General features: G+C 42.9%; 1 protein-coding gene and 1 pseudogene across 5 annotated transcripts in view; both read left to right on the forward strand.

Moving 5' to 3' along the window:
- Znf143 (zinc finger protein 143) overlaps positions 1-11,276 on the forward strand; it is a 40,179-nt gene that overhangs the window by 16,184 nt on the left and 12,719 nt on the right. For all 4 annotated transcript variants that reach the window (XM_031387841.1, XM_031387842.1, XM_031387839.1 and 1 more), the window contains exons 6-10: positions 1,460-1,656; positions 3,519-3,593; positions 4,754-4,873; positions 7,920-7,995; positions 9,552-9,677. In XM_031387841.1, the coding sequence (XP_031243701.1) occupies positions 1,460-1,656; positions 3,519-3,593; positions 4,754-4,873; positions 7,920-7,995; positions 9,552-9,677 (594 nt within the window). The remainder of the gene's footprint in view (positions 1-1,459; positions 1,657-3,518; positions 3,594-4,753; positions 4,874-7,919; positions 7,996-9,551; positions 9,678-11,276) is intronic.
- On the forward strand, positions 65-623 carry LOC116102788 (annotated as a pseudogene). The gene has a single exon (XR_004123281.1). The product of XR_004123281.1 is annotated as an ATP synthase F(0) complex subunit C1, mitochondrial pseudogene (transcript).

Below are 11,276 nucleotides of genomic sequence, written 5' to 3' on the forward strand. Positions count from 1 at the left end.
ACTTTTTTTCATATCTCCTTTAAAGTCCATGAACATATTCAAAAGTGTTAGCTTTGAGGGAGTGTGCTGTGGGGCGAGCAGGGGCTGCGAGGGGAGTGGGAGTGCAGATTGAAAAATGCAGACCACCAAGGCACTGCTCATTTCTCCAGTTCTGATCCACTCCTGTACGAGGGGTCTAATCAGGCCTTTGTCTGCCTCCCTTCTGAGTAGACCAGAGGCCCCATCTAAACAGCCTTCCTGCAGCAGCTCCCCTCTCCAGGTGGCCCGAAGGAAGTTCCAGACCAGTGTCATTTCCCGGGACATCGATACAGCAGCCAAGTTTATTGGTGCTGGGGCTGCCACAGTTGGTGTGGCTGGATCAGGGGCTGGCATTGGCACAGTGTTTAGTAGCTTGATTATTGACTATGCCAGGAACCCATCTCTCAAGCAGCAGCTCTTCTCCTATGCCATTCTGGGCTTTGCCCTGTCTGAGGCCATGGGACTCTTCTGTTTGATGGTTGCCTTCCTCATCCTCTTCGCCATGTGAGGCTCCATGGGGTCACCCGGCCGTCCCTGCTGCTTTGACTCCATGCCAGTCCTGGTGCTGGAGTGTGCAGAGCTTTACCATTAAACAACAACATTTCTCTAAACCATAAAAAAAAAAAAAAAAGTGTTAGCTTTAAGTGTTTGTCTTATGCCTCAGCTTAACTGCATTTCTCACAGTCTGTTGCAGTAAGGTTATTGGCTTATCTATATTTGTATTTTTGTGCTGGATCTAGGCCTCTGGAGCTATGATATTGGGGTGTTTTTTTGTTTTGGTTTGGTTTTTTTGGTTTTTCGAGACAGGGTTTCTCTGTGTGGCCTTGGCTGTCCTGGAACTCACTCTGTAGACCAGGCTGGCCTCGAACTCAGAACTCAGAAATCCACCTACCTCTGCCTCCCAAGTGCTGGGATTAAAGGCGTGTGCCACTACCACCCGGGCGATATTGGGGTGTTTTTTGGTTTAGATATTGGTCTTTGTTGGGTGAGTGTTCCGTCTTTTGGTTACTATTGCCCTCTGTGAGTTCTATGCAGTTGTGGTGCTGTGGAGTCCCTGGTAGAGAGTACTGCAGTGCTAGTACTCTTTGGGCCAGTTACACAAGGCATGGAGAATAGGCCATGGGAAAGAGCTAGGGGGACTAGAGTGTGGGACAAGAAGTAAAGTCCCTAGGAAGCAAAGATAGGATGTGGGGAGGAGCTCCTGCTAGCAGTATATGTTAGAAGGAAGACTAAGTCTTGAAAGATCAGAATCAGGTAGGAAGGACAATAAAATCACTTGCCTGCATCCCAGCCCATTATGGTCACTGTGGGTTCATGGTAGAAAGTATCTCTGTGGATCGTGACTGACACAGGGAATGGAAATGAGCTATAAGGGAAGGCTGAGAGGGTTGGGAGACTAACGTGCTTTTAATATAATGCTTTTTTTCTTCCTTTCCCTCAGACAGTTATGACCAGAGCTCACTTCAGGCTGTTCAGTTAGAAGATGGCACAACAGCTTATATCCACCATGCAGTACAAGTCCCACAGTCTGATACCATCTTGGCAATTCAGGCTGATGGAACAGTGGCAGGGCTGCACACTGGAGATGCCACAATTGACCCAGACACCATTAGTGCATTGGAGCAGTATGCAGCAAAGGTATGATACTTTTTGCAACTTCAGTACCAACCTCTGGACTGGAGGTGTATCTCAGTTGGTCGAGTGTTGACTGTACTCGAAGCTCTGAAGTCAGTACTAACACTGCACAAATCATTTAGGAGGTGGAACAGGAAGGTCAGAAGTTCATTGTCATCCTTAGGAACATAATAAGTTGAAGGCCAGCCTGGGATAAATAAGACCGTGTCTCAAAAGCAAAACTGACAAAAAAGAAACATAAGAAGAGAAGAAAGAGAAGGAAGTGGCAGCGGCTGCAGCAGCAGGTAGCAATTTTTAAATAAAAAATGAATCAGTCAGTATTGAAGAATTCAATGTTTATTTTCAGATAAGTAAATGCCAGGAATGTAGTGCATACCTATAATCCCCACAGATGGTTGCATGCTTGAAGCCAAATGTGGGCTACATACCATCTATATGTTGGGCTATATTGAATTGTCTCAACAACAATTAAAGACATGCAGAGAGCTGGCTCAGTTAAGAATACTTGTGCCCAGTAGTGGAGGTTGACTACAACTTTAATCCTAGCACTTGGGAGGCAGAGGCAGGCAGACCTCCTAGTTCATAAAAAGAGAACACTTGTTGCTCTTGCTTAGTACTCGGGTTTTACTCCTAGAGCCCACATGGTGATTCATAGCCATCCAAACTCAACAGATACTGCACTGCTGTTGGTACACTGACCTACATGAAGGCAAAATACCCATAAAATAAAATTGAAAAAATGAAAAAAGAAATGTAGAAATGGCTGAAGAAGGATAACAGAATGAGGGCTGAAGAGATGGCTCGGTAATTAAGAGCACTGACTGCTCTTCCAGAGGTTCTGAGTTCAATTCCGAGCAACCACATTGTGGCTCACAACCATCTATAATGGGATTTGATGCCCTCTTCTGGTGTGTCTGAAGACAGCTACAGTGCACTCACATGAATGAATGAATGAATGAAAGAATGAAGTAAACTTAAAAACAAATGAATAGTTGATAATTCATAAAAAGGTCAAGGATAAGTTCTATAAAGGACATAATAGAGAAAACAAAAGCAAAATTAGAGATTAGAAAACAGTTAAGGAAAGCATTGAACTTTATATAAAAACCACTAGTTTTTGAGGTAACCATGAAGGTTCATGCCTGTTGTTTCAGCTACTTAGGAAGCTGAGTGAAGATCTCTAAGTCTGGGAGTTCAGGACTCCACTTGAAGCATATAATAAAACCTCATCTTAGAAGTAGGGAGGAGTTTTGAAATTTTTTTACCCTGCCCCAAAAGTATACCTCTCCTGTAATTAGATGTGGGACTCGGAACTATGGCTATAATCCTGGCATCGAGGATGTGGAGGCAGAAAGAGCAGGAATTCAGGGTTAGCCTCGACTGTGTAGTGAGTTCAGGAGCTGATGGCACTATATGTGATCCTATCTCACATAAATGCCTCAATTTGGAGAACCTAGTGGTATGGTTCAATAGTAGAGTGCTTGTCTATAATACATGGAGCCTTGAGTTCAATATCCAGTACCATGACAATAAATAAATAATAGTTTGTTACTTCTTAATTTGGGAGAATTTTTAAAACACACAATAATAGTAATAATAAGTCTGCATGTCACCCAGCCTAAACCATTATCACAATTCCAGACTGGGGCCTGAGGAATAGCTCATTTGTACAGTACTTTTTTTTGGTTTTTCGAGACAGGGTTTCTCTGTGTAGCCCTGGCTGTCCTGGAACTCACTCTGTAGACCAGGCTGGCCTCAAATTCAGAAATCCGCCTGCTTCTGCCTCCCAAGTGCTGAGATTAAACATATGCACCACCACTGCCCAGCCTCGTGAAACATTTTAAAGTCTCCTTTTCTTACTTTAGGTGTCCATTGATGGTAGTGACGGTGTAACAAGCACAGGAATTATTGGAGAGAGTGAGCAAGAGAAAAAAATGCAGGTATGCAAAGCCAAGGCTTGTTTGTTTAATGGGTTTTGTTTTGTTAACTTTTTTTTTTTTTTTGGTTTTTCGAGACAGGGTTTCTCTGTGTAGCCCTGGCTGTCCTGGAACTCACTCTGTAGACCAGGCTGGCCTCGAACTCAGAAATCCGCCTGTCTCTGCCTCCCAAGTGCTGGGATTAAAGACGTGCGCCACCACCACCCAGCCTGTTTTGTTTACTTTTAAGTTGTGTGTGTGCAAGTGTATGTGTGCATGCCTGAATGTCTTGGCATGTATGTGCAGGTGAGTACTGGTGCCCGTGTATGCCAGAGGCATGTGATGCACCCTGTAGTTGGAGTTAAGGGCAGTTATCAAACTTGGATCCTTTGGTAGAAAGCAGTGTGTCTTAAACCTATTTGCAACTTTTATGGTTTTAGAATTCCTGGGGTTTGACTTGTTTTGTTGGCAGTTCTAAGGATTCAACCTAGGACCTCATGCTTATGAGTTAAGATCCAATCCTTGGTGTTATAATTTTTGAAATAGATAGTAATCTTCAAAAGGCCTTAGGGGAAGTGTCATTGTTTACTTCTATAATGTTGATCCATAAAAATGACCCTCTGTTGAATTGAAGTGTAGACTTAGAATCACATGGATCTATCATGGGGGGGGATTCAGTTGACCTGATCCCTTCTCTAGCATGGTCTTTGAAATGAAAAATACATTAAAATTATTTTAAGGTTCCATTTCCTTTAATAAAAAAGTATAACTGTTGAGATGGACCTCTAACATGAAGTAGCAATGTACAGTGGGAATTTTATTTTAGATATCTTAGGTAGACTCTTACTGTATAGCTCAGCCTGACGTTAAGCTCATGCTGCTCCTGCCTTAGCCTCCTAAGGTCTGGGATTTCAAGCATGTGCCATGGCACAGACACTTGTACTAGAGGTTTTTTGAGTGACAATAGATCTGTGAAGCCAAACTGCAGTCTTGCAGAGCACTGACTTTTCAAAGCCTTAGAACAAAGAGAATCCTCCTAACTTGAAGTCCTAGACTCTTAGCATAAGGATGTTCTGTTCTGACTTAGAGCGCATGATACGGTTTTGTCTTTTTTAGTGTGAAAATAGTAATCTCATCTGTTGTATTTTGTGTGAGTGCCTTAAGTCTTATTTTGTTTTTTCTAGATTGTCTTACAAGGACATGCTACAAGAGTAACTCCTAAATCTCAACAGAGTGGAGAGAAGGCATTTCGGTGTAAATATGATGGGTGTGGAAAACTCTATACAACAGCTCATCACCTTAAGGTATAGGAGAGGAATGCAGCTCACAAGCATACTGATGGCAGACACTAGCTGCCTGTGTGATCCAGCTTAGACATCCCTGTTCTCGCCCATTCAAAAGATACTAACACACACTCACACACAACTGTCTGTTCTCTAAGAGCTTAGACGCTTTATCACTGTATCCCAAATTCCAGCATATTCCCTAGCAGATAGTCTATATATTAAATTTAATACAATTTGTACATTTCAGTTATGGAACATATGGTTTTTTGTTTTTGTTTTTCGAGATAGAGTTTCTTTTTCCTAAGTGCTGGGATTGAAGGTATTTACCACCACTGCCTGGCCAGTCTTTGGTTTTGTGAGACAGCATCTCACTGTGTAGTTCTGACTGGCCTTAAACTCACTGAGTAGCTCAGATTGACCTTAGATTTGGATCCTCCCTTTTCTACATCTTAATTTCTGTGGTTATAGGTATATGGCACCATACTCATCAATATTTTTATTAATTGGAGGGCGGGGTGTTTTAAGGTATATGCTACTACACCCAGCCTCAATATTCTTATTTTAATTGCAACAAAACACAATAGAATATGCCATGACTTTTAACCAATAGCTCAGATTTAATGAGTAACTTACCTTGTGACAGGAAGTATATTTGGAACAGTGGCCTTAGAGCATACTTCCTGTATTTATCAATGTGTGATCCAAGCAGGTTGAGTGACCTCTTGATACCTCATTTTCCCTTATCTATAAAGCTGGTCATTCTCTGGGCTGGAGAGCACTGACTGTTTATAGAGCTGTATGTGTCAGCTCTGCCATAGAGCACAGCTGCTTGGGGAGGTGGAACTCAGGGAGTTTGACTGTACTTACCCCATGCTGCCTCGAGGGCAGGTGCTAAGCTGTAGGGAAGCGCCAAGGCACCACCGTTCTTAGGGTGGGAAAGCAGGAGCTGGCTCTTGGACGTCCAGACTCCACTGGGAGTCACAGAAGAGCAGAGAATGGAGTGGGGGAGGGGGGCGGGGGATAGGGACAGCATCCAGGCTTGGGGAGCAGGCTTGGTGGTGGTTGTGGCTGGGAGTGTATAGAGGCCTTCTACAGGAGATTAGGCTGTGACTCTGTAGGTGAAGGCCTTCCTCATGGTTCCCCATGGTGGATCTTGGTGAAAAGAGACAGTCCATGATTCCAAACAGTTTATTGTCATGTGGGAAATGAATGCATAGAACCATACCGCCCTTCTCAGAGTGGGCCTGAGATTAAATACCTTTTGCAGGAAATGTCTGGGAAGGGAAGTGATTTGGCTATGCCCTCCAGGACTCTAGGTACCTCATTAGCATGGTGGAGAACTCTGTTTTGTGTAAGGAGCATGGCATGCATACCAAGTCAAGTCTAGTAGGGAGATGGGAGTCAGCAGGGAGGTGGGGAGGTATGTGCCCACCTACTCTCCGAGTCATGACCTGCTCTACCTTACCAAACTTCCTGGCATGGTTTTATGTCCCACAACTTTTTCCAGAGGTTCAATTCCACATGGCATCTCACAAACTGTCTAGAACTCCAAGATCTGACATACATGAAGGCAAAACACCAATGCACATAAAATAAAAATAAATTAATTTAAGAAAAAACTAGTTACCTCAGGCTGGGGATGTCACACACTCAGTAGAGTACCTCCCTGTTCTGGGTTCACTCTCTAGCACCACATAAACTGGTCAGGTTCAAGGGGTGAGACAGGTGCCTCAAAAGGTTAAAGTCACTCTCACTACAAAACCAGCAACATCCCTTTATAGAAAGAGTGTGAAAATTAGTTAATACTGTCTATATAAATTACTAAAAAGAGTGAACCAGGGCTGAAGTGATGGCTCAGTGGTTAAGAGCACTAACTGCTCTTCCAGAGGTCCTCAGTTCAATTCTCAGCAACCACATGGTGGCTCACAACCGTCTGTAATGGGAACTGATGCCCTCTTCTGTTGTGTCTGAAGACAGCTACAGTGTACTCATATACATTAAATAAATAAATAAATAAATAAATAAATAAATAAATGTAAATAAATCTTAAAAAAAAAAAAAGAATGAACCCATTGAAGGTTCAGAGAATGTTGGCCATTGACATGAGTACTCAAGTGTCATTTTAACTGCCTGTGGTGGGTGTTGTGCCTCACTTTACAGACAGGATCCTGAGGCTTAGAAAGGCAGATGCATCTGGGGGGTGGTGGCGCATGCCTTTAATCCTAGCACTTGGGAGGAAGGAGCAGGTGAATTTCTGAGTTCGAAGCCAGCCTGGTCTACAAAGTGAGCTCCAGGACAGCCAGGGCTATACAAAGAAACCCTGTCTCGAAAAACCAAAAAAAAAAAAAAAAAGGCAGATGCAGAGCTGCAGATGTTCAGTTAGTAGAGTGCTTCTCTGGTGTGCCCTCGGATCTATCTTTAGCACCCCATAAACTGGGTGTGGTAATGAACACCTGTAACCTCAGTAATTGGGAGGAAGAGAGGATGAAGAGCTCAAGGTTATCCTTGGCTACATAGAGAGTTTGTGTCAACCTCGGATACATGGGACTCCAGCTCAGATAGAGAGACAGACAGACAGACAAACAGAGATGGGGGGAGGGGGAGGCAGGTGCCTAAAGCCACTCTAGGCCTAGTGTAGCTTCAGATGCATGGGTTTCTAGCATGCCACAGTTCACTTTGGGAAGCCTGTCCCTGTGCTCCTTCCCTGATTGTTATTTTGCATATGTGTCCGAGGAGCTCCTGTGGCCATTCTGAAAGCACTCAGATGATCCTGTTCTTCATTTTAAAAGAGCCCTTGTTGCTATGTAACATCTGAGTCTGCTTCAAAAATTATTGGCTTATAGTTTTTGTAGAAAAGTTGCTTTCTAAAATATACAACAGGACTAGTGATATAACTCAGTAATAGTTATTGCATCTCATTCAGTCCCCAATACGGTAAAAGAAAAAGGAGGGGAAAACACCAAAGTCATTTACTTGTAGAGGAAAAAAAATAGATTTATCTTGAAAACACTTTACTTATAGAACATGTAAAGGAAACAGAATTGTGCTTGTGTTTTACTAACAGGTCCATGAGCGCTCACACACAGGAGACCGACCTTATCAGTGTGAGCATTCGGGCTGTGGGAAAGCATTTGCAACAGGTAAAAACAAATTTTCTTTACTTCTTAGTTCCAGTGGGATTGCCCAGAGGAAGCCAGAGGCAGGAACTGACCCCTTCCATTTTCTGAGTCCAAAAAAGCACATGATCAGGTTTTTAGCCTTGCATTTTTTTTTTATTTGCATGTATGTGCATCTGCCTGAATTTATGTGCACCACATATATGCAGTTGCCCTTATAAGCCCAAAGAGGTTATTAGTTCCCCTGGGACTGAAGTCAAAAGCAGTTGTGAGCCACCTGGTGTGGGTACTGGGAACCAAACCCAAAAGCATGTCCTCTACTAGAGACATGGAACTGCTGAGCCATCCCTCTAGCCCCTGCAGTCTCTTAATTAACTGCCTCCTGTCCTGCTTGCTCTGGAACCCTTTCTGTATTACCATTTTTCTCCAGTGAGATAGCTGTGTCTACGTATTTGGTATTCCTCATTCCATACTCTGTTTTCTTCTACCAGGAAAAATAAAAGCCATGCTTTTAAAAGCCAAGTGTGATAGTATATAATTTTAATCCAAGCACTGGGGAGGCAGAGGCAGGGAAATGTCTTATGAATTTGAGGCCAGCCTGAAACCTAATATGTCAGTAAAACTTCCATGCACCGTGCCCCACCCCCAAAAAAATGCTGATTAAAAATATAAGTAAGCCGGGCGGTGGTGGCACATGCCTTTAATCCCAACACTTGGGAGGCAGAGGCAGGCGGATTTCTGAGTTCGAGGCCAGCCTGGTCTACAAAGTTAGCTCCAGGACAGCCAGAGCTATACAGAGAAACCCTGTCTCGAAAAACCAAAAAAAAAAAAATAATAATAATAATAATAGTAAAATATATATAATTAAAGCCTGACAGTGGTGGCGCATGCCTTTAATCCCAGCACTTGTGAGGCAGAGGCACGAGGATTTCTGAATTAGAGGCCACTCTGGTCTACAGTGAGTTCCAGGACAGCCAGAGCTATACAGAGAAACCCTGTCTTGAAAAAAAAAAACAAAAACGAAATTAAAACATGCCTAGGGAGCCACAAAGAATTAAGCCTTCTGTCACAGGGGTGCTGGGAACCCAACCCAGGTCCTCTGTAAGAGCAAGGAGTGGTTGCTAACCACAGAGCAACCTCCCAGGCCCCACCCCTTTTTACTACTGAATATTTTTGTCTGATTTGTTTGTTTTTTGAGGCAATGTCTCACACTGCATTCCACACTGATGGCAGTCCTTCCGTTTCAGCCTTCCACACCTAACTTGCCTCACATACTCTTTTTTGTGTTTTTTTTTTTTCCCCTGAGACAGGGTTTCTCTGTGTAGTCCTGGCTGTCCTGGAACTCACTCTGTAGACCAGGCTGGCCTCGAACATAGAAATCCGCCTCCCTCTGCCTCCCAAGTGCTGGGATTAAAGGCGTGCGCCACCACTGCCCAGCTCACATATTCTTAATAGTCATCCTATTATATCTGCCTAGTATTTGATTCTTCCTGCTTACTTTATGTTTCCATAGGTTAATCTCCAAAAACATTTTTAGAGGAATATTGTATGGATACATTTTCTTTTTAATTTTCTTAAAGGTTATGGATTAAAAAGTCATTTCAGAACTCATACTGGAGAAAAGCCATATCGGTGTTTAGAAGAAAATTGTACAAAGTCTTTCAAAACTTCAGGAGATCTACAGAAGCATATCAGAACCCATACAGGTACCAGTTCAAACAAAATGTCCTAATTAGACCAGCAGTTGCTTTACTTTCTGATTCATGAGTCTCGTCATGTGGTCTAGCCTGGCTGACCTTGGATTCGTGATACTTTTAGTATCTTGTCATTTTTATCAGCCATTCCAGTTCTGGGATTACAGACTAGTACTATCAGGCTAGGCCAGAAATGCTTTTTATTTTATTATTGTTTTTTAATAATTTATTTAATTTTATTTTATGTGTGTGGTTATCAGTATCCTAGAACCAAAGTTACAGACAATTGTTAGCTGCCATGTGGGTGCTGGGAATTGAACTGGGGTCTTCTGGAAGAACAGTCAGTGCTCTTAACTGAGGAGCCATCTCTCCAGCCCCCAGGCCAGGAATTCTTAATCTGAGGGAAAGGATGGTGTCCCTGAAAAAGGTGAAAGGAGTCATTATCAGGGCCTTATTTTAAATTTCTAAAATTCCGTCCAGTTTGCTGTTTGTGTGTGTGAACTTTCCACAGTGAAGCCCCAGAAATGTGCACAGCAGCCCTAAATCACCAACCCTCTCAGCTTCAGAGCTACCTGAGTAACAAGGTTACTATCCTAGGATTACACATTTGATAAGTAGCAAAATTGAGAACAGACTTTAAGGTGCAGGATCACTCTCCTGCTGGTAAAGAAAATGTCTGAGGTCAGATATGGTAAATACAGCACTTGGACTGAGTTCAAGGCCAGCTTGCTCTACAGAGCCAAGGGCTACACAGAGAAACCAGAAAGAGAGACAGAGACAGAGGTTGATTGATTTTGTCTCCAAATAGTGTGTGTGTGTGTGGGGAGGGGGGGTAAGTTCAGCAGATGTGTTTGATGTGTTCTGTGGGGGGCACTAGATTATAGAAAAAGCAAAATTTTTTTATTGTACTTATTATTATGGGTGTGCGGACATCACAGCTTGCAGAACTTGGCTCTCACCTTTTACCAGGTAGTTCTCAGAGATACAACTCAAGCTGTTAGCAGGGTTGGTGACAAAGGCTTTAAGCTACTAAGCTATCTCTCTGACCCTAGATATGATTTTTTTTCATGGTATTATAGAATAAATAAAATTCGAAATAAACTTAGGGACTTCTGTCCTTTTTTAAAATAAAATTTTATTACACTTATTTTTGTATGTGTGTGCATATGTGTATACAATGGCACATGGTGGGGTGGAGGGCAGTTTTTCTGGAGTTGATTCACCACTTCTAACTTAGGTTCCAGGGATCCATCTCAGTCGGTTTGGTTTGGCAGCAGGTGTTTATACCCACTAAGAGATCTTGTTAAGCCTTAGTTTTGTTCCTGTTTTTCATCTATCTTTCCTCTAACATTTTGGTATATGCTTTTGTCAGCTTAGTTTTTACATGCCCACTTGATGGTTCTGTCTTGGAAAGCCACAGTCACTGATGAGTGTTAAATGCCAAGTTTTGAGTAAAAGATGCTTTCTCCAGAAATGCAGCAAAGCTTAGGAGGGAAACCCGGGGCCAGCAGGCTGCAGGCTGCAGACAGGGTGAGACCCTGGGATGAGACTTTTGACCGAGCCCTGTGACATTCCCATCCCTGTGTTTCTCTCTCTCTCTCTCTCTCTCTC

This window comes from Mastomys coucha, unplaced genomic scaffold (genome assembly GCF_008632895.1).
Source record: "Mastomys coucha isolate ucsf_1 unplaced genomic scaffold, UCSF_Mcou_1 pScaffold21, whole genome shotgun sequence".
In the NCBI taxonomy this organism is placed as follows: Eukaryota; Metazoa; Chordata; class Mammalia; order Rodentia; family Muridae; genus Mastomys; species Mastomys coucha.